The sequence below is a fragment of the Lissotriton helveticus genome, chromosome 10 (genome assembly GCF_964261635.1).
Source record: "Lissotriton helveticus chromosome 10, aLisHel1.1, whole genome shotgun sequence".
In the NCBI taxonomy this organism is placed as follows: domain Eukaryota; kingdom Metazoa; phylum Chordata; class Amphibia; order Caudata; family Salamandridae; genus Lissotriton; species Lissotriton helveticus.
This window is the reverse complement of record NC_136071.1, coordinates 840,845,752-840,868,400: the sequence shown is the minus strand read 5'-3', so window position 1 is coordinate 840,868,400 and position 22,649 is coordinate 840,845,752. Positions and strand designations below refer to the sequence as shown.

The window sequence follows — 22,649 nt, the reverse complement described above, 5'->3', positions numbered from 1 at the left end:
ATGCTCTAGGATCCTCAGTTTGAGTTCCTTCATGGTGCTGCCGATGTATCGGAGGCCACACGGGCATAACAGACAGTACACTACAAACTGGGAACTGCAGGTTATAAAATTCCTAATGGGCACCTTATTGCCTGTGTCGGGTATAGTGTACGATAGCACCCTTTTGCTCCCGGCACAGGCCTTACAGTGCCCACAAGGAAAGAATCCAGACATTTGTTTCAAGGTGTTTGTTTTCGGTGTTGGTTTTTCCAGATGGCTCGAAACCAACATATCACCCAGTGATCTTGCTCTGCTGAAAGTTATCGGAGGGTGAGCGGGTAAGTCTTCCTTTAGTATGCTGTCTGCCTTCAATATGTGCCAGTTCTTTTTAAGCATGGCTCTTAGATCATTAGCACCTGAAGAATAAGGGGTAATCAGCCTGAATTTTCCTTCTTTAGTGTCGACTTTCTTACCTCGACCTGTTGTTTGATTCTCAGAGGTTAAGAGTACTGCTCTTTGTAGCTTTCTAACCTTTTTGAGAGTACTGTTAAGCAGTTCCGTGCTGTACCCCCTGACGGAGAAACGTGCCAGGCATTCTGAGGCAGCCGCCTCGAAATCTGAATCCCTAGTGCAGTTCCTGCGGAGCCTTAATAGTTCTCCATATGGGATACTGTTCTTTAGCTGAGGGGGGTGGCTACTGCTGGCAAAGAGTGTCGAATTGCCAGCAGTCTCTTTTCTATAGAGAGTAGTACACAGGTGGTCCCCCTCAGCGAACACTCTCAGGTCCAGATAGTCCGCTGCCACCGGATTAACCGAGCCCGAGAAGTGCAAGTTGAGGTCATTGATGTTTAGTACCTTGATGAATTCCTCTGCTGTATTAATGTCACCGTTCCAGACAATAAACAAATCGTCAATGTAACGGTGCCAGCAAACAACCTCCCCTGTGTCCTGTCCCACTGTGCAGCTCCTGGGAACCCGCTCCTCCCACCAGCCAACAAATAAATTCGCATAGCTGGGGGCGAAGCAGGTTCCCATCGCCGTCCCAGATCTTTGAATGTACAGCTGATCTTCAAACAGGAAGATATTATGAGTAAGACAGAACTCTGTGAATTCAATGATCATTTCGTTATGTCTAGCAAATCTCAGCTGACGTTTCTCCAGAAAATACTTTACGGCCTCTAGTCCTCGCCCATGTTCTATACAAGTGTATAGGCTGGTAATGTCCAATACCATTAGCAGATATCCAGGGCTCCATGTTAACTCCTGGATCTTGGTTTAGAAGTCTTTGGTGTCCCTTATGTAGGATTTTAATTTCACTACCAAAGGAAACAAGATATTATCTACAAAGCGTGACATGTTCTCTGTTAGACTTCCGATGGATGAAATAATTGGACGGCCTGGGGGTCGATTCATGTCCTTATGTAACTTAGGGAGGTGGTAAAAGGTAGGTATCATTGGGGTGTTATTTCTTAGAAAAAGGTGTTCGTCTTTCCCCAGCATCTTGAGGCTGTACCATTTCTGTATCAGTGTCTCGTATTTGGTGATACTCTGTTGATATGTTGCGCTAGTACATTCCATATAGAAGTTTTTATCTGCTAGTTGCCTCAGTGCTTCTTCTTTATATTGATCCCTGCTCATTAGTACCACATTCCCTCCTTTGTCGGAAGGCTTGATTACCAGAGTCTCGTCTTTAGTCAGGTCCATTAACGCCGATCGCTGGCGTTCAGTAATGTTAGATACTGAAGTATGATGTTCCGCTCGTCTGTATTGCAAGAGGTCGTTCTTCATTGCCTCTGTGAAAATATCCACAGCATCCCAAGGTGATTGTGGCACAAACGTTGAGACAGGTTTAAAATTACTTTCGTCCCTCTCCTGCTCAATTCCTTGCAGGATAGCTCGTTGTGCGATGTTCAGATCTCCAACATCTAGTTCTTGTTCCAGCCGCAGATCTTCTAGGGTCTCAATTGCCGGTAAATCTCTACTATTGAGAGAATCCGTTGCCGTTATTCTTGTACCCCTTATGGCGCGATCTTTCAAGTGGGGACGTACCTTGAAATATTTATGGAGTTTGAGCTTCCTGGTGAAACGGAACAGGTCTATTCTCGTTTGCGTATACTCCAGTCCTTTGGTGGGGCAGAAAGTGAGTCCCAGACTTAGTACTTCCGTTTCGGCATCAGTCAATATTTTGTTCGTTAAGTTAACCACTGTCAGATTGGTTTTGTTGTGTTGTTGGTTATGAGCCAGGTTATCAATGTTATCGATGTTTATTCTTGCTGAGTCTTCTTCGCATTGCGGTTGGACCAGCGTGGGGTTCTTGCATTGTTTCTGCCTCTTCTTCCCGCCACCTGCCCCCCTCGTCCTCCTTGTCCTGTTACCGATGCTGTTGCATCTACATCTGGCGGTTTGTTTTTGCCACCTCGTAGCCAGGACTTTCTGATGACCTCGAACTCCTCCTGAAAAGGAGTCCTCTTCGGTCGGGCACCTTGTGTGGCATACACTTCATTCTGTTGGCTCCGGTCCCCCAACCTCTGCTGTTCATCTCCGGATTCGTTCTCCGTAAGATCAGACTCTGAAGTAGCAGGTTCAGTTTCAATTGCACTGCTGGTGCTGGCGTTGGGGCTGGTTCCAGTTCCGGTTCTTTTCTGTAGAGCCTTTCGTGGAGCGTCGTATTTTTTGGCGTAGGTCAATACACGCCCTGTTTGGTAATCATTGGCGTCACGCTCATATTTCTCTTGTTTCCGCATTCTTATTTTCTGCTCATATTTCACGAGCCTTGCCTTCATTTGGTCTCTCATTGCGGTTATTGATGCTATCTGTCCAGGATCTACTTCCTTTTCCAGTTCTTCATCGATTAATGCGATCTCAGCCAACGCCTTTTCCCTGTCACTCCAGGCGTATTTTACTAGAATTTTGAGAGTACCTTCGCAGTATGATGCAGTGTGCTCGAACCAGTCTGTTAGGAGCTGTGGATCCGGGTGTTCATAAGAAGGTACTGTATGGACTCTTAAACCTCTCGGGACCCTCTGCTCCTCCACGTAGTTAGTTAGACTTGTGGCTTCCCACCACTTGCGCACTTCGCGCTCATGGAGTCTTTCCAGTTTTGTGAATGTCTCCTTCATTTTACAGTTCTGAGGCACAGTTTTCGGTGTAACTATTGCCGCCTGTAGGGATGGTTCCCTTCGCTTGAACATGTCTTTAGCTGCATTGGTTCTCTCAGTGTCAGAGAACATGCTGTTCACTGCAAAGGTCGCCGTGGTGTTATCCTGGCAACTTCGAGTGCGTCTCCCCCAGCCCCGTGAAGCTCCGCTGCTTCTCTATCGTTCTGCCCCAATTTGCCGCTTATGCCTCACACACACATGTGTTAGAGAACAGGAGAAGGGCTCACCGGTAAAGTCGTCTTCCGGATAGGGAGTCTTCCGTCAGGGGCCCCGGAGATGCAGTACAGCGCTCCAGCGCTCTCCTCACGGTGTCGTCCTTTCACAGGTACGGTTAGGATAATCCCAGCCCAGCGGTCGCGGCGGTGCACAGAGTGATTCCTCTTCGGAAAAACGCTCGTCTCCCACGTTATTCTGTGCACTCACGAACGGGTGCTGCTAGCGGCTCGCAGGACGCCGCATAACATGACGCTCAAACTCTCCCCAGTTCGGTAGGAAGAAGTAGCAGCACTCGAGAAGTTAGTTGATTCACGGTGATTTTATTTCGGGGAAAAGAGGCACAGACGCGTTTCGGCGTGAGCCTTCGTCGGTGTGTCACTCGTGACCTGTAAGCAGCACATTAATAAAGTTTTAATTTCATTCACTAACAGTGACATAGGACCAAGCCCTCACAAGTCTCTGTAGGCGCCATCTTTAAGTGATAGTATATACCTAAGAGGGTATTACATTTATAAAGTATCATAAGTTTTAACATTATATATATATTTTTTTTAAGACCTTTATTTGCACTTCACAGCAATACAAGCATGGGCCTACAACCATCCCGGCCGGCCGCTAAGCAATTCGCAAGGTAAGCAGAGCAATGTAAAAGAGACAGCAGTCGATAAGCCAGGGCAGGTAAGTATCCAGGATATAACTCGTATGTAAGCGTATAGCGTAGAATACAGGAGTTAAGAAGGTCAATTTTATAATGAAGAAAAGTTAAACTGAAAAAACATCAGAAGAAGTGTCAGACAGTCACACACGATCCTACAATAACAACATGAAACAGGACCCCGGAACGAGTGCGAACACAATTAAGGACACGGGGGCAAGGCATATGATTCAGGATTAAAGTAAACAACATATATATGGCATGGCGAATCAGCACCCCGACCCTTAAAAACAAAACAGATTGTAGGAAACATGAAGACGACGACACCCAGAAAAAGACGAAGCAAAGGGCCATAGAGACAAAGAAAGGACAAAGAAACAACCCGCTTCCCCCCTACCCTGCACCCCTGCAGAAGGCTACGTCCTACCCCCCACAGCAGCGTGCCTATCGCCCTAAAAAGAGACCCTAAATATAGAAGAAAGAAGAAGAAAAAGAAGGGAAAAAATACGGAGAAGGGCCATCGAGCAGACCACCCGGCCCCCCCCTCCCCTATCGCGCACAGTATACAGCAGAGGCAAAGGCAGAAGAGCCACAGTAGCAAGAATCAGATAGTTAATCGGTATCATCCCCGCGGAATGTCCCTCCAAAACACCGTCAGCCGACAATGTGTTCCATCATATCCCAGACGATATCATCCCTGGCCTCCTCTATCAATAGTACCCACATATGGCCATTCATCAATCGGCATACAGTACAATGTGGCGGGTCCAGCCGAACCGGGCGGTTCAAGAGGCGCCAATACTCCATGGGACCGTAGCCCCCAACTCCCAGACAAAGACGCATGGCGGAACTCCGTGCGTGGCAGCCCCGATGTCGGGAACATCCCCCAGGCAGAACACAGTCTCACCGGCCAGGAGGGAAAGGACACACAGTCCAACAATTGTTGAAGCGCCTCTGGGGCGACCCAAACCATGGATCGGCGGTGTGCCCCCCGCCGCCGCATATATGCAGATCTCGACGAGTCACTCCCAAACACAACAGAGCAATCCTGAGCGATGCAACGCACCGGGTCCTTCGGCGCCTCCACAAACACAGGCGCTGCTGGAACGTTCAACTCAGACGCAGAGGCGGGCACAGCGGCGCTTCCTTGCGATTCATCCCCACCCACGTGGAGCGGCGGGAGAACAATGGCGGCCATCCTCCGTCCCAGTTCCTGGGCGTCCCGGATCACGGTCTCATGCAGAGTTGTTAATGCAGCCAAAACGTCTCTGAACGTGGGCTCTCTCTCGAGTCGCCAGACCCCAGGACTCTCTCGCAGAAAGGTTTCTCCGCCCGGGTGAGGTGTGCACACGAGGGCGCCTCCCGCCATCTCAGCCGCTCCGGCCTCGTCCCTCACCACCTCACCACGGGAACGGGTCTCACATCAGGGATGGACAGGATTCACAACGGGAATCTCACAGGCCAAGGCAATTTCTCAGCGGGACCTCACAGGCCAGGGCAGGTGTCACAGCGGAGAGTCACCGAAAGGCTAAAAACTCCGCCGCACCCTGGGGGCAGCACGCCGACTCCGGGTAATGGCAGCGAGGGGCCCGGGCACAACACCGGAATGGGGGGCAAATAATCATGCACCTCCCTCGACCAGCGGCATCACACTCCCCCAACGGTTCTCCGCCAGTCAGGCAGGGACGGCACGTTCGCCATCGGCACTCAGGTCGACAGTTTCCTCCGGCCGAGCTCTCACCACCACCAGAGGCCGCTGTTGTTGCACTCGCGGCCGGCCACTCCCCGCACTCGAGACCCCGGACCCAGCTCCGCGAAGGCCTCAAAACTGGCAGGGACACTCCAACGGGCCCACAGCAAGCAGAAGCCCCAGGAGCAAGCGGTAAGTGCAAATGACTCTTCGCCTACAAGTAGATGTCGTTGCAGCTCAGGATAAGTGCCAGGATGTATGCACGGGGTGAGGAGGCTCACAGAGCCGAGCGGTTACGCAGCCATCCCGATCGCCATCTTGGCTCCTCCCCCTCCAAAATATATTTAAAGGTGATTTTTAAGTGATAAATCATGCGCAGAGACATTACTAATATGATTACTTTTGAGCCAGGGGTACTGCAGCTAGGGCTGGAGTGTTTTTTTTCTACGTATAGGCATTCCAAACTGACAAACTCTTTTCTTACATTACTTCTGGCAACCCTTTTGATGCACTGAGTAATCTTAGACGTTGTGGTCACTAATGTAATCATGTCTGATGTGGTCACTATTACTACACTAATAATATTAGTAGTCCCCAATGATTTTCATTTAAAATAAGTAACTAATTTAAAAAAAGGTTAGAGACCCCTGCCTCAGACAAAAAAAACAGAAAAGGCAAAGGGGAGAGCCTCTTCAGACACAACTGCTTCCACAGAAGAGGTAGAGGGTTCTGATTTAATCTCTTTCTGCCTCCCATAAAACCACTTCTTGAGGGATGGGGACAATGTATCTAGGTTGCTGCCACTCCAGCTCAATGTTGATTCCTTCATAGTTGAAGATGTGATAATCTAAACACTGAACTATGCTTATACCTATTATAGTCTAAGGATCTTAAGGACAAGTTACTTACCTTCGGTAATGCCTTATCTGGTAGAGGTATATCAAGCCACAGTTTTCTTACCTTTGAACGTCCAGGCGTCAGGCTGGATCCAGAAGATTTTTGATAGCAGTAGCCCTGCGCATCAGTAGGTGGTACTCCGTGTGACGTCGTAGGCGTCGTCGTGACGTCCGCATCGTCAGTCTAACCGCCACTCTGGAACGCGGACATCAGTACTTTTCACAACTTTCCACGCCAGAAGCGCAAAGCAATGAAGTGGCTGACTGTTGTGTGTTACAAAAGGCAACTAGGGCCTTGAAAGGAAATAGCCTTCGACCATAGAACCAATACGCAGTGTGGGGAGGATGGGTGTGTCAGTAAGGAATCGGCGTCTACATCAGGTCTCTACCCGATAAAGTGTTACCGAAGGTAAGTCACCTGTTCATCTGATAGAGGCATCTAGTCGCAGAGTCCTTACCTTTAATCAGGTACCATCCCCGGAGGAGGGACTGCGAAAAGGTTTAGATCAGGAAATCCTGCAAAATAGATTGACCAAACAGGTCTTCTCTGCAAACCTGGGATACCAGGCAGTAGTGTCTAGCAAACGTGTGCCCACGTGGCTGCTTGGCAGATTTCAGAAAATGTAACACCACACTGGACAGCTGTGGTGGATGCTCTGGCCCTGTAAGAATGAGCTCTAAACACTTCAGGAGGATCTTTCTTCGCCAAGGCGTAAAAGATTTTGATACAGAGGATAACCCAGCGGGATATAGTCCTCTTTAGGGCAGCAAGCCCTTTCTTTGCAACCACGTACACTATAAAGAGTTGGTCATCCACACGAAAGTCTTTGGTTCGATAGAAGTAGAACTATGACGCTTTTTTGGGGTCCAGGCGATGTAGACGCTCCTCTCCCTTAGAAGGGTGCAGAGGTGCATAAAAGGTGGGAAGAGTAACCAACTGCCCCATTTGAAAGAGTGTTACCACCTTAGGTAGAAAAGATGCCCTTGTGCGCAGCACCACTTTATCCGGAAAGGCCGTCAGGTAAGGAGGCTGTGATGACAGTGCCTGCAGTTCATTCATCCTCCTGGCAGAGGTTGCCATTAGAAGGCCGTTTTGATGGTGAGAAGCTGTAGAGCGCAGTTGTGCAGCGGTTCAAACGGTGCACACATCAGAAAGGGCAGTGCCAAATTAAGGTCCCACTGTGGCATATTAAAGTGTGAAGGGGAACAGAGTGGGTTAACCCTTCAAGAATCTCTGCACCAGAGGGGATTTGAAAAGAGAAGGCTGATCAGGCAGCCGAAGAAAAGGGGAAAGGGCCAAAAGATAGCCCTTCAAGGTGCCCAGAGCAGAGCCCTGCTGGGCCAAGGAAAGTATGAACAGGAGGATATCAGATAAAGATGCAGACAGGGGGGAGTCAATAGGCCAGTCTGTACAATATTTACAAAATTTAGACCATCGGCTGGCATATACAGACTTCGCGGAGGAACGCCTGGCTGCCAGAATAACCTCACTGCCTTTGGGAGGAAGGTCGGAAGCTGTCAGCTGTTGCCACTCAATCTCTACTCAAGGAGGCGGTGAGTGGACAGGTTCGGGTGGAGAACCCTCCCTTGATGCTGCGACAGGAGCTCTTCCCAAAGGGACAGCATGATCGGAGGATCGATGCTCATTGCCAGAAGATCAGGATACCAGACTTTCCATGCCCAGTCTGGAGCCACAAGAATGACTTCCAGCGGATCGCTTCAGCACTCTGGGTAGGAGTGATGTGGGCGGAAAGGCATACAGGAGGCCGGAGCTCCACTTGTGACTAAAAGTGTTGCCGACTGAGAGCTACTTGGAAATTCCAGTATGCATAACTGCTGACATTGTGCGTTCTCTGCGGAGGCAAACAGATCTAACCAAGGCTCTCCCCACCGCTGAAAGAGTCCTTGCACCACCTCCGGATGGAGATTCCAATCATGATCCGCTAGGCACCTTCAGCTGAATTCATGCGCTGAACCATCAGGGTAATGCCCTTCTGTTCCAGCCAAGTCCAGAGACGCAAAGCCTCTTGACACAGGGTCCACTACCCCACCCTGCTTTGCTTATTGCAGTACCAAATGGCGGTCATGTTGTCCGTGAACAACTGAACTAGCGTCCCCTTGCTGGACGACAAGAAGGCTTTTAGTGCCAGCCAGATCACCCGAATCTGTATCCATCACTACTGTGTGGTTTGGATGGAGAAGGGAGAGGGGCCTCTGACCCAATTGCGGTTTGATAGCCACCACTGCAGGTCTTGCACAGTGTCCTCTGAGATCGGGACCAGGTCGGTGAGACTGCCCCGATGCTGCGCCCATTGGAACTTCAGGTCCAATTGCAAATGCCATTTGGCATGGTCCACAAGAGGGATGCAGGAGGCCATGAGGTCCAGCAGCCTCAGAGTCATTCTAACCGAAATCCAGGATAAAGGCTGAAATATCGGTATCATAGCCCGAACATCCTGGACTCGCTGCTTGAGAGTATTCGCCCGAAACTGCACCGTACCAGAACTGCTCCAATGACAGGGAACGTCTGAGAGAGTCAGGTGTGACTTTGGCACGTTGATAGTGAACCCCATCAAATGTAAGAGGTTCACTATAGTCTGTTGATGGGAGACAACGGCCTGTGACGAGCCCGCCTTCAAACAACCAATCGTCGAGATAGGGGAAGACTAGAACTACTGATCTCCGCAGATGAGCTGCGACCAGCGCCATCACCTTGGTGAACACCCGCGGGGCACTGGTGAGGCCAAAGGGGGAACACAGCAACCTGAAAGTGCTCCTGGCCCACTGTAAACCGCAGATGGCGATGATGGGCCGGCAGGACGGGAATGTGGAAATAGGCGTCCTGCAAGTCCAACGCTACAGTCCAGTCTCCCGGGTCAAGGGCAGACATTACCTAAGCCATTGTGAGCAGCTTGAATTTCTCCTTCTGGAGGAAGTAGATAAGGGCTCTGAGGAAGATGATGGAACAGAGGCCTCCGTCATCGCTTGGCACCAAGAAATAGCAGGAATAGCAACCACAGCCTATTTCTGGCCCAGGAACCCTCTCTATAGCCCCGTTGGCCAAGAGATACCTTGACTTCCTCGTAGAGTAGCTCGAGATGATCCTCCATCAGCCAGAGGCATAGAGGGAGTGGTAGTATCGAAGGGGAGGGAGTACCCTCTGCGGACTAACTGCAACACTCACCTATCCACGGTGATGTTGCGCCGCTTAATGGACGCATGTGACCCTGAAGGACCAGATTAGGAACGTTTTGCAGTGGAGGAAGGGGATGACGGCTTGGCTCGACTTCTGGCCTCGAGGGATGAGCCACGGCCGGTGGAGTTGCGGAACTCGCAGAACCCACTGGCTGGAATATGGTAGCCACGAAAGGAGCAAAAAGCAGAGACAGGCCGGGTTGTAGTACTGAGGCCCAAGGATTTGGCTGTAGCCCATGAATTCTCGAAGTGCTCAAGCGCTGCGTCAGCCTGGTCTCCTAAGAGACAGGAGCCATCAAAAGGCATGTCCATGAGGCTTGCCTGGACATCTCCCAAAAAGCCAGAGATCCTCAGCCAGGCGTGGCGCCCGATTGCCACCGAAGAAATCACTCTGCCCAGCGAGTGCAATCATGTCCAAGCCACAGTGAATGGCGAAATTAGCTGCATCTCTCCTGTCTGTCTGATACGGTACGCCTCCGAAACCGTAGACAGCACCTGAGCAACCATGCCCCATACAGAATAAGAATAACGGCCCAAAAGTCATCCAGTGTTCACTGACCGCAATGCGAGGCTGGTGGAAGAGAACGTTTTCTTCTCAAAAGTCTCCAGCCGTTTAGATTTCCTGTCCGGAGGAGTGGAAGGGAACGCGCCACGGGAAGTGGAAGACTGGACCAAACTTTCGGGGGTGGGGCGGGCAGTGAGGAGAACTGGGCCGCCTGGTGCAGGGCGATGGCGGTGGTCAATCGTTCTGTTCACAGGTGCCCCTGTACTTGGTTTGGACCAGGTGCGCCCAGAAGAACGTCGGTTGAGGCCCTGTTAAAGGGCAGCAAGGGTTCAAATGAGGAAACATCAGGCTGCAGGATCTCCATCAACATTCGTCTTGACCACCACTGTAGGAAGCTGCAGGTCCAGAACCTACGCACCACCATAGCAAACAATGCCCCCTCCTCTGTAGCCAGGTGAGGGGGAGACAGCATGCTAGAATCTGTGAAGATCTGTAAAGATGTGAGATGGTTCACTAAAGAGAAGATCTATCCCTACCTTAATCCCAATCACTACCAAGATGGAGTTCAAGGTAATTATAACCCAAACTTCAATAGTTACCCACAGAGGAGATATACCAATTTTTCAGACTCAGGTTCATCTGGTTCGGACGGTGATAATTACCAAGATACAGGCAATGGCCAATATAACTCCAGACCTTTTAGAGGCAGATCGACCCAACGACCATTTCATGGACGGGGTTTTTTACCCCGGGGCCAATACCGGGGAAGGAATGTCCGGTGGCAGGATCAAGGAGCTCAACCACAAATGAGCCCTCAACCTCCTCAACAGTATGTCAAGACCCGCAACCAGCAGTACTGGTGGTAGACGGCATATCGATGATGCCTGTTGCTACTGCTGAGGAGAATTTACCAATCTATCATCTTTCATCGGTCACACTTAAATCTGAAGACATACAGATGCTGAGTAAGGGCTTATCATTTGTTCCTAGTGTTTGTTTGAACAAATTTAAATTACATGAGGATTTGTTCGCCTCTTTTAGGAAGGTCAGACTGAATAGGTTCTTTTTAGATCGACCTATGAATGATGAGGATAATAACCTGTCTAGATGTAAACCTCCATCTACATTCACTCCGACTTTGGATATGGTGGGTGCCGATGTCCGCATCTTTGAACAAAGTGTCCTTCGGGATATTGCACGGATCATCGTAAACCCTCATAAACCACAATTTAACCTCTCCAAATTGGAGAATGCATCTCTTAATAGGATGAAGACAGATCCTGCTCTAATCATCAAACCTTTGACAAAGGTGGCGGGATTGCCATATTTGATAAAAACACCTATGACCAAAAGATGTCTGAGATGTTAGCAGTGACAGATCATTATAGACCAGCACAACGAAGAGAATTGGAAAGATTGAATATTCATATTCAGGAAATGACTCAAACTGCATTCACAGATGGTTTCATCTGTGATGATGAATATACCTTCCTGAATAAATCCTGCCCAATTACCTCTGCTCTTTATGGTCTACCCAAGACCCATAAGTCGGAAACCAACCCTCCCATGCGGCCCATAATATCAACCATTGGGTCCTGCACTGAGCCCTTATCTAAGTACGTTGATACATTTCTATGTCCCCTCACGCACAGATATGCCTCCTATATTTGTGACACTGGAGATATCATAAACAAGATTGAGGGGGTTGCATTCAATCCAGACACAGACATCCTTGTGACGCTCGACATTGAGGCGTTATACACTAACATTCCTCAATGTCGGGTGTTACAGGCGGTGTCAGCCCTCCTACAAAGATTCCCAGACAATCGACCAGATGTCTTGAGGTTGTTCTCATGAACAACTTCTTTGAATATAATGGCTCTTTCTACAAGCAAATTAAGGGTTTTATAGATGATATTTTCTTTATTAGGAGTGGATCGGTCGACATGCTACAGGCGTTTGTTCTTTGGCTCAATGCCACTGATACAAATCTTAAATTCACAGTAAACTATAACCACACTCAAGTCGATTTTTTAGACATCAGTATTGAGGGCACTAGTGGACAATTAAAAGTGAGTCTTTTCAGGAAAGCTACGGCGAAGAATACGATCTTACAATTTGACAGTTATCATCCTAACTGCCAAAGGTAATCTATTCCCTTTGGGGAGTTTTTACGTATTCGCCGCAACTGCACGGACATGGCTGCCTTTCATGTACATGGAGATGCGTTAAAAGACAGGCTCCTTAAGAGGGGTTATCCCCATCGACTTGTACGGCACTCTTACAAAAGAGCGAAATACTACGACAGAGAAGCTCTATTACAAGGGTCGAAGCGTCCGAATCAGAACTGGATTACATGTGTGATAAATCACTCTACCTTGAACTTTAAAATCAGGAACATCATCAATAAAAACTGGAGAATTTTTAATTGAGATGATAGTGTTCCTCCCATGCCATTACCCCTGCTAGCCTACAGGAGAAACAAGAATCTTAAAGACATGCTGGTCCATACTCGTCAGGTTAAAAGACCTCTCCTGGATGGCCAGCTGTCTATTACAGGCTTACCTGTCATCTTGGGTAATCACAGATGTGGCTCATGCCATGCCTGTGATTCAGCGATAACATCTGAGGTAATTAGATATAATGACAAAGAAGTTAGACTACGCCAATTAACTAACTGTCGCAGTAGTAATGTCATATATATCTTATTCTGTGCTGTGGATTGGCCTATATAGGAGAAACAGGCCGTGAATTTTGCTTACGATTCAGCGAACACATGTCCGCCATCAGAACCAAAAAATTGATGGCACCTTTGGTCCAACATTGTTTGAATATGAATCACAATGAGCAAGAACTGAAATGGTCAATTTTAGAGAAAGCGCAATCCAAATTAGGTCAACCAATAGAAATCACACGTAAAAAACGTGAAACCTTTTGGATTTATCATCTTGACTGCCTCAAACGTGGTTTGAATGAGGAAATAGATTGGTATGTCACGAAATGGATGCTACTTACCTATACATAGCTGCATTCTGTTTTTCCAACTTTTGGGCTATGTATTTGTTATGGTTGCACTTTCTCTTTTCTTTAGTGGCTATAACTTTCATCCGTTATAGACTAACTACATCATGTGACTTGTCCTTCCTCTTAACGTAGTCCTTTGTGGTAGAGGCTTCTTTCTACCATTTGGATGTTAATGCTGATATTTTCCTAAGATGTGACAATGTACCGTATTGACATGTGGTAAATTGCCTGACAATATTATTATATTTCGCCTCTCCCCCACATCGCCATTTCCTTTTTCAACACGTTCCATTTGAGACTGCCGTTAGAGGATATCATCTATATTGTAAATTTCGTTGTCTCTTTTATATATAATTCTAGAATCCGTTTTGGGCTGTTATTATACGGAGATGTCAATACATGAATATCTGAGGGTGTAAACACTCTGTAATGACAGGTTAGATGTTTTGACTGTCCTCTTCTGCAAAGGATAAGCTAAATCAAGATATTTGTACTGTTTTCTGGCATTGAATTTTACTTTTATCGTTACTTCTCTAATGGCCGCCGTAGGGACTGTAGTCCGTTCTTTATTTTTAGTTCTCTCTCTACCTCAACGATATTTACTTCCGGCATTGATCAGATATCGCGTGAGTTGCTGCGTTCTCTTAGGATTTAAAAACATGGCCATTTGGCGTTTGCCGTTTGAAATCAAATCATATAGCTGGAGAGCATGCTGGCCTGCAATCCATACAACTCTGGAGTAGGTATGAGCAGGCGAACGCTAAGCGTGGCTAGGTGGATATAGATGTGTGTGTTGCGAATTTGCATATATTCCGCATCTATGTATAGTATTTTTAGGAACGTTATCTGACTGTCAACAATAAGGGAGATCTGTAGGTTAGAGATACATGTATATATATTTTTTCAGATGAATACGTTATCGATAATGTCCCACTTTTCAGGAAACATAGTTTGTATATGTACACAGAAAAGCGTGTACTTTAGGAACTTGGTCTGAGTGGGGTACTCCTCCTCGGGTGTGTGTATATATGAGGACATAATCCTCAGTCGGTAGTATTTGGATATGCAGAAGTAAGGCTTCTACTCGCACGCGCAATTTTCTTTTAATCGTATATGCTAAGATACCGATTTGTCATAACATAGGTAATTTGAATATATGGGAAGGAATTACCTTGAATATCAACCGAAAAAGGAAAGAGAGTAAGGAGTATCGCATGGAAGAACACGATACGTCCGTTTCACTGAATAAAAAGGTGGGTTTTGTTTAGTGTCAAACCATAGACGAGAGAGACTCTAAGAGATATGGATAGGCTTTATCCCATTAATACTGATATATCTCTTTTCAGTTGAGGGATATACTACGTATTGAATCAGCGGAAACTCGTGATATGTTCCTCTAGTAAAAATCTACCCAGCGCAAACAAAATTCTTTTTCTCTTCACATTGGGGTAAGATAAGCCCTATAATTAGGAACATAATTTTGACCTGTATAAATCGTATGGAGACCAGGGTATTTATAGCTTGGCCTTTCATCTTCCAGGGAACCACAGTGGAATCCTCTTGATCTACAATTATACATGGTTCATTTTCTGACATCTTCCTGCATGGGCTAGGACTAGTAAACTGTTTTTATTCGTAAGTAAACGTGTGTTTACCATGAATTCGGAATATGTCCTGTCTGAGAGACTTTTGGAAATAAACATTGTTTTTAGAAAGATATAGGATGTACCTCCGTTTATGTAAGAACCTTTGACGTTTATCAGTAATATGGTACATCAGCTACCATTACTGGGGTTCTTTGAACTGTTTAAAATTGATTCATTTCTCTATAAAGTTGGGGTGGATGTATATCAATTGAGGACTTAGTTGATGGTTGGTCCCTTGGTGGGTTGTTGTGTTAATTCCTAGCAATGATACTAAATGGTATATACATTGTTGTTTTTTTTCTTTTTTAGGATTATATATGGTGACAGTGTTTATTATATATATTTTAGGTCCCCTGGATATTTGGGTTGTTTGTCTGGAAGAGGTCCTGAAGAAGGTGGCCTTGTGCCGCCGAAACGCGTGTCGACCAAGTGCGGGGTCTCACATTGTGTCCTGAGACCTGTACATTGGCAGGGTGCTCCTGCCAATTCAGACTCAGTTTCCTTTTTTCAGATATTGTGGCTATGAATGTATTGAGGGTATGATTGTGTGTAAATGTCGTGATAGACTGTGAGTTACCATGGGCATGAATATTTGGGTGAATTGTTTTTGTGTATATAGTTATCGTTGTATTTACTTTATTGTGTTTTCCTTCTTGTAGGAACCATGAAATTGTTTATGAAATTTATATTTGATAAAATGTTTTTTATGAACTAAGTAATTACGAAAAAATAAAAATAAAAAAGCAATGACAATTGAAAATAAAAAATTCTATATTTTTTGAAGAAAATAAATAAGACTATTGTGTATCCTTCACCTGTATTATATTAGGAATGGGATATATACCAGTATATACCAGTATTGTAATATTGTGGCAATTGTGGGAACATTGCTCTTGTTATTGTGTCTTTTTCATTCCCCTCTGTTCCCTGGCCGTACTTAATTTTGAGGGGGTCCCATCATACTTGCTACAGAATCTGGGGAGGTGTCCAGGCCACTGGCATCACTCAGCTCCTCATACCAGTCCATTTCCTGGGATGGCAGGAATTCTAGGGGATCCTGCTCCCCCCTCCCAATTCTCTTCGTCCAATCCTAAACTCTCAGAAAGGGGCTGGTTAGACAGTATAAAGCTGTACACCTCTGTCGGCGCTGACCTCGGCGTCGGTGGGCGCCAGACCAGCTCTGTATCGTCTGAAATGAGGATAGGGTAGGCGCACCCTGCGGGCGCTGGAGGCACCGGAGACCTCGGTGTTGGATGGGGGGCCAAGGAAGGTCGCTGTGGAGGTGCGACAGGTGCAGGAACAGGTCCGACAGGAGGCTGTGGTGCCGGGCTGGAGCCGAAAGCGCAGGGTTCACAGGCTCTCCTTCACCTGGGCATGCAAGGCCAGAAGGCGCGCCAAATACAGAGCAAATAGCTTCATAAAATTCCTAAGGTTGGGCGGGAGTCACTCCTGCCCCCGAAAAGGTAAATGCGGGGTCGACCCAGGTGCTCGTTCCGCGGAATGGGACCTAGAACGCCAAGGCTCCTCCGTCACGATGCGTTGCTGATGTGGCGAAGTCAAAGCATGCTTCAACTTCTTGTGCTTCTTGTGGTGCCTCTTACCTGACAACTTCGACGAAGAGGACTTCAAGCCCCCGGAATGATGCTTGGACCTTCCTCTCGACTGAGACCGGGATCAGGAGTGAGATCGACAAGGCGACCTCCACGGTAAGTTCCGGGCTGCGAGCAGCTTCAGGGACTGCTCCCTCAAAGCCTTCGGCACCATGACCCGGCAATCGGAGCACGACTGTGTCGTGGTCGTGCTCCAGGCACCAGAGAGACACACAAGATGGGGGTCCGTTACCAACATGGTGCAGTGACTTGAACTCCAGTCTTCCTACTGGACATTCCTACACACCAAAAGGTCGAAAAAACTGTTCATTTCATACAGCTTTATTCGATCATTGTGAACAGATCATAAAAGCAAAAGAATACATATAAAAAATATCCATATCAATAAATATTCATACATACATTAGTTAAAACATTATTATATACATTTAGCTGTGGTCCAGTTAAAACCTTTAAAATTAGTTATAGAAAGAAAAAAAAGAAGAACTGTGCATAATATGGTTACAGGGGGCTGCTAGAAACTATGCCCACCCCTTTTCCTCTTCCTGAGACAGGCCCTTAGATATGAGGCAACACAGAAACAGACAAATGGGTCACATAGGGCTTTTAATAAATACACTGCGACCCGACATTGCCTAAAATTAGGATACCTCAGAATTGGCAGTATAAACAATTTTCTTGCTTCAGAGTATTTTTGACAAAATAGTAAGATATGCAGATCTGTCTGCGCCGCAAGCTTGTTACAGGGGCAGCGATCAAGATCTGCTAGCCTATATTTCTTTTGTGGATAAACTCTGTTAAAAAGTGACAGCGGTAGCTCTCTTAAATGGATCGGTGTTGGCTGGCACGGAAAGAAAAGAACTGACGTCAGAGCACCGGAGTGGTAATTACACTGATAACACGGACTTCATGGTGACAACGAACACGACACCTATGACAACACAGAGTCGACCGACCCCACCTATCAGCAGGCAGGGGTACTGCTATCAAAAATCTTCCGGATTCAGCCTGACGCCTGGAAGTTCAAAGGTAAGGAATCTGCGGCTAGATGTCTCTATCAGATTTGTCAGATTCTATGTCAAGACACCCCTCAACATACCAAATGTCCCAGTGACTCAAGGTTTCTTCCGGAGCACGAGTTCTCATATGTTTCGAAGAGGATTGTTACCATCTCTCATCACCAGACCCTTCACTGCCAACTGCAGAAGAGATAGAACCAATCTCAGCATGTGAGGGGGATGCAGATTCTCAGGTGCTTCAGTCCATCAAGAAGACTTCACCACAGATCCAGTCTGCTTCGATTCAAGACCTTCAGTCTGCTTCTCCACCTATTTCTGTCCAGAACTGGTGAGGGAAGAGGCCTTAGGACCAAATATTCTTCGTCCACAGCAGAAAACTCTTGAGACAACTGAGACTGAGAGGGCAAATACATAGTAGCCCAAATTGCACATTTAAAGCTCTGCTAGCATGCTACTTTAGTTTAAAGTTTAAGAATAGAAGAATCCCATGATGAAGAAGAAAAGATACTTGTAAGTAATCTTAGTTTATCATTATCTTTCCATTTCTTCAAATGACTAAATTGTCTGCCACTGTGCTGGTGTTTGGTGGGACACTGCAGTCTCAAAGATGCTAAACCGAGCAGGGTCTGTTTTGAATACTTCACAGTGTTTGTTATTATTAAAACAGGTCTTGATTCTTTTTTTAAAGGAAAAAATGCAATATAGCACAGCCAGATATTCTGTTATGATCAAATTGGTGGATTGTTTACCTTTTTTCTTTTTTTAAGGGGGGATACTGTATTAGTGGGCCTATTTCCAAGTATTCATTTGACATTGTGTTATTTAAACAATCCCACAGATGTGCATCATTGTACTGCCATTTATTAATATTAGAGTGACTCAGAGAAAATCCCTTGAGAAAGAACTCCAATTCCCCACCATATATCAAAAAAAAAAAAAGTGGCCACAAAAACATCACAATAAAGTACACCGGAGTAGCGTTTTCCCAGCATTTAAGAACATAAATGAGCCAGATGCAGGAGTAAGTGGTCATAATAAAAATACTACTGGCATGTAAATCAAAGATGTCACTTTATACAAAAAAAATCTAAGATAAACATGTTTTGATAAATTACTTCAGATAACAATTTGGAAATACTGACCTGCTGGAGAACTACTGAATCTCGGTAGCTAGGCAAAATCTTCAAAGTAACACTACCACTAATACTTTTTAATAATTCTTGCAGTTCCTTTGGACTGTTTCCCACTTCATGTCCATTGACTTCTTTAATAATGTCTCCAACATGAAGAAGTCCTTGTCGATCAATCATTCCTCCATGAAGAATTCGAGCTATTACTAAATCACTATTTTCCACCCTGAAAGTTACACCCTTGAAAAGAAAAAAATAAATTATATCCTGGGAGGAATAACAAGAAATGGATCATCAATCGTTAGTAAACAGTGGTAAATGTTTCAGGTCTTTTTCATCCAACTTCAACCTTCCAAGCAAAGCATACACAAGGAGCCATCTTTTAAGCTTTAGTTACAAGTTGTCTAGTGAAGGATCACAACTTTTCATGTTCAAATTAGGGAAGGCATCCGGGACTAAACGGTCTGTCTTGCAGCCACACCTATACCACTGAGTACTTTTAGCCTCTTACACAAACCCTTTTAACATTAGCTTTTTCATTGATCCAACTAGTTCAATGAGCAGAAGCACAGCAGTTTCTGTGACCACACTGTAAGCAGCCCACAGACCAGAAGTGGACTCCAAAACTAAAATCACAAGGCATCCTCGTCCTTTCAACCTCCTCCCACTTCCCAGTTTCACCCCCCACTCCCACCACCATAGGTGTCAGATTCCCTCCAGGTATCAGTGTGCATGACAATACATCACCTATCCCACTATACCATACTGTCCCCATCATTCTCAAGTCTGCTACTGGAATCTCACCCCTCCCATGCCTTCCCAGTTTACTTCAACTGGCCAGGTTTAGCCTTTTCACCTTTATATACAAGCAAGAAAAAGCTACTCTACTTAGCTGTTGCTGTATGTTTCTTAGTGTCTTGGTCTATGCCTGCAGACACAATGATCCCTTCCATTTTAAGAAGTGGGACTCCTGGGTGTGGTTAAGAAAAATAGATTTTAACTTACCTCTTCATGACAAATGTAGCATAGGCATATTGAACAAACTGCAAACATCATACACTCTTCCTTCTTTTCAAACGCTCGTTCCTCTTTCACGTAAGGATCTTAGGGCCAGATGTGGTACCATTCCGTTTTGAGGGCCGTAAATTGTGATTTTTTTTTGCGAGTCGCAAAACAGTATGTACCAATTCGTCTCAGACACATTTAGCAATACCCAATGTGGTCGCAAATGACCTGCCTCATGAATCTTCATGAGGCAGGTCGGGATTTGAGACCCACTGGGAATGGGCTTCAATCACAAGGATGGTGGCCTGTTGGGGACAGCAGACCACCATTTCTGTGTTTGCTTTTTAAATAAAGTAATGTTTTGAGCTGGGCAGCGAGACCGCCGGGTGGCGTCAGGTGTTCCTGCTTACTGCCAAAGAGGAGTTGTGGGAGGCTCGAGTCGTGGAAAAGCCCAAAATGGCAGCCCCCTCCAGCCCACGCATACCAGTAATACAGACACTGCTCATGCCGTGAACGAGGGGGTGAGCAGCAATTAGCGAGGCCCTGCAAAACAGAAGCCATCGTTCGCCAAGGAGGTGAAGAGGGGCAGCGGTGAGTTTCTGGTGCGAAGCGCGTGATGCACCCAGCCAAGATATTCCCCCCCTGGGGAGGGTCTGCCGGGGGATGCAGTGGAGGAGTGGGCCGCCTGGTGGAGACACCAGCGGCAATTAAAGAAGAGGGGAGAGGTGCAACAAAATGCCAGGAGCTAGCAGATCGTTTGAAACCCCTGGAGGAGAGCTCCGCCGGCCTACGCAGCCATCTGCGGGCCACAGTGCTCAAGTTTGAAGACTTTGAAAACCGCTCCCGGAGAGACAATATAAGGGTTAGGGGTCTGGAAGAGGGCTGCGAGGACCCTGATCAAGAGGCGCTCATGGTGGGTCTCTTCCCCACAGTCCAGGGAGAGGGAAACCCAGAAGTCCAGTTGGAGAGAGTCCACTGAGCTGGGCCGCGGCTTCAAGGAGACAACAGGAGGCCCAGAGATGGTCTGGCTAAATTCAGTTCCTTCAAAGTGAAAGAAATGATCCTCCAGAAAGCTGAGAGACAATGACAAGATAACGTTCCAGAACATGTCATGCTTACTTTTCCAGGATGTGGCACAAGCCACGCTAGCCCGAAGACAGCAGTTTCGGACAATCACTGAGGCCCTGATAGAACATCAAATAAAATACAGATGGACCTAGGCCTTCAGCATAGTTTTTTCCTGTTGGACAACAAGCACCTCCACTGCACAGAGTTAGAGGAAGCCGCGGACCTATTGGGTCACAAGATCTCCCCCTCCCGAGACGCGCGTCAACCTAGAGGGACGAAAGAGTGGAACAACCTAGGGAGCAATGCGGCGTGGGGCCTTGGTAGATGCCCAGATGAGGGGGAAAGAACCAAGGAGTGACGCTGGGGGAGTCTTCAAACTTTTTTTTCATTTCAATCTTAAAGTGCCCCGCAAAAGGGTTCCTACCGGAGACATGGTAAGGTGAGTCAGGAAACAACAGTCACGGTGGTGATGTACCTTATCTGACAAGCCAGGTGCCGATGCTTTTACAGCGGAAGACACTTAGCGTAATGTGCCTCTTATTGTTAAAATGTGCTTAAAGTTAGAAGTTGAACATGTGATCGAAATCAATCGCCTTAGAAGTTTTGCAAATGGGGCTCTGGGAGCGGAAGTGGGTTCGCCCCTGGAGTCGCTCAAAGTGAGGTTCTCCTCTGGGATGGGGGACCACACAACTCAAATTCATTTTTTTTACCTGTTTTTTAAGTTCTGTATCATGGTGGTCAAACATATGCTTGTTATAAGGAAAACTGGGGATTTGGCTGAGAGGGGGGTGGAGGTCGCCCATCGGGAGAGCGAATGACTGGCTTCTCAGAGCGGAGATTTTATTTACACACTTAAATGGCGGTGAACTGCATGTCTTGGAATGTTAGAGGACTCAATTCCCCCAATAAAAGGCAACGTCTATGGAAATTCTTAGTAGATCATCACATTAGGATAGCGGCCCTGCAAGAAACCCACCTCAAAAAACGTGAAGAGCAATGCCTAAAGCATAGAGCCTACCCACTAATTTTTCGCTCCTCAGCCATCACTAAGCAGAATGGGGTGGCCCTTCTTTTCCACACTTTGGTGCCCTTCCAGCCCCACGCCACTAAAGCTGATAAAGCGTGGAGATTCTGGATGGTTAGAGGGGACCTAGGGGGAAGGTCATGTACAATTGCCACGGTCTACACGCCCAATTCAGGACAACTGGATTTCCTCTGCGCATTTCTATTGACACTGGAGGGTTTCGCCACGGGAGATATAATTTTACTGGCTGATTACAATGTGATATGGGATCAGACAATCGACACAAAACGCCTGCACAGATCAGCAGGAGGGGTCTTCAGCAAGTTTCTTAAGGCTGCCATTCAGCGGTTGGGCTTGATGGATGCGTGGAGGGATTTCTACCAGACGACACGCACTCCCAAAGAACTTATTCTAGAATTGATCAATTTGTTATTAGTCAATCACCCTACTACATAGTCTCGGGGACCCACTTTCACCCGATCTGTCTCTCAGACCATGCCCCCCTTAAGATAGTTTTCAACTGGCCAGCCCCTCGATCGAAGCACGCTAGATGGTACTTCCCTAGTTTCCTTAGCAGGGATAGACTCCTTAGGGATGAACTAAGGAAAACTATTAAAGTCTATTTCAATATGAATGACCCCACACTTGCCTCTCAAGCAAATAATTGGGATGTCTTCAAGGTGGTTATAAGGGGCAAATGTATTGCGTTGGCCACCGCACTCAAACACCAGCAAGGAGGGGGAGGTGAGGGGAGGGAGGAGGGGAGGCTCCTGCTAGAGGGAGAATTACAGAAGGTGGAAAAAAACCACAAGGGGAGCCCATCAGTTCA

At 46.7% G+C, this 22,649-nt stretch overlaps 1 protein-coding gene across 2 annotated transcripts in view; it reads right to left on the bottom strand.

The window, feature by feature from the left end:
• Window positions 1-22,649, bottom strand: part of PALS2 (protein associated with LIN7 2, MAGUK p55 family member) — an 811,509-nt gene that overhangs the window by 374,583 nt on the left and 414,277 nt on the right. For both annotated transcript variants that reach the window (XM_078663456.1, XM_078663457.1), the window contains exon 6: window positions 18,736-18,963. In XM_078663456.1, the coding sequence (XP_078519582.1) occupies window positions 18,736-18,963 (228 nt within the window). The remainder of the gene's footprint in view (window positions 1-18,735; window positions 18,964-22,649) is intronic.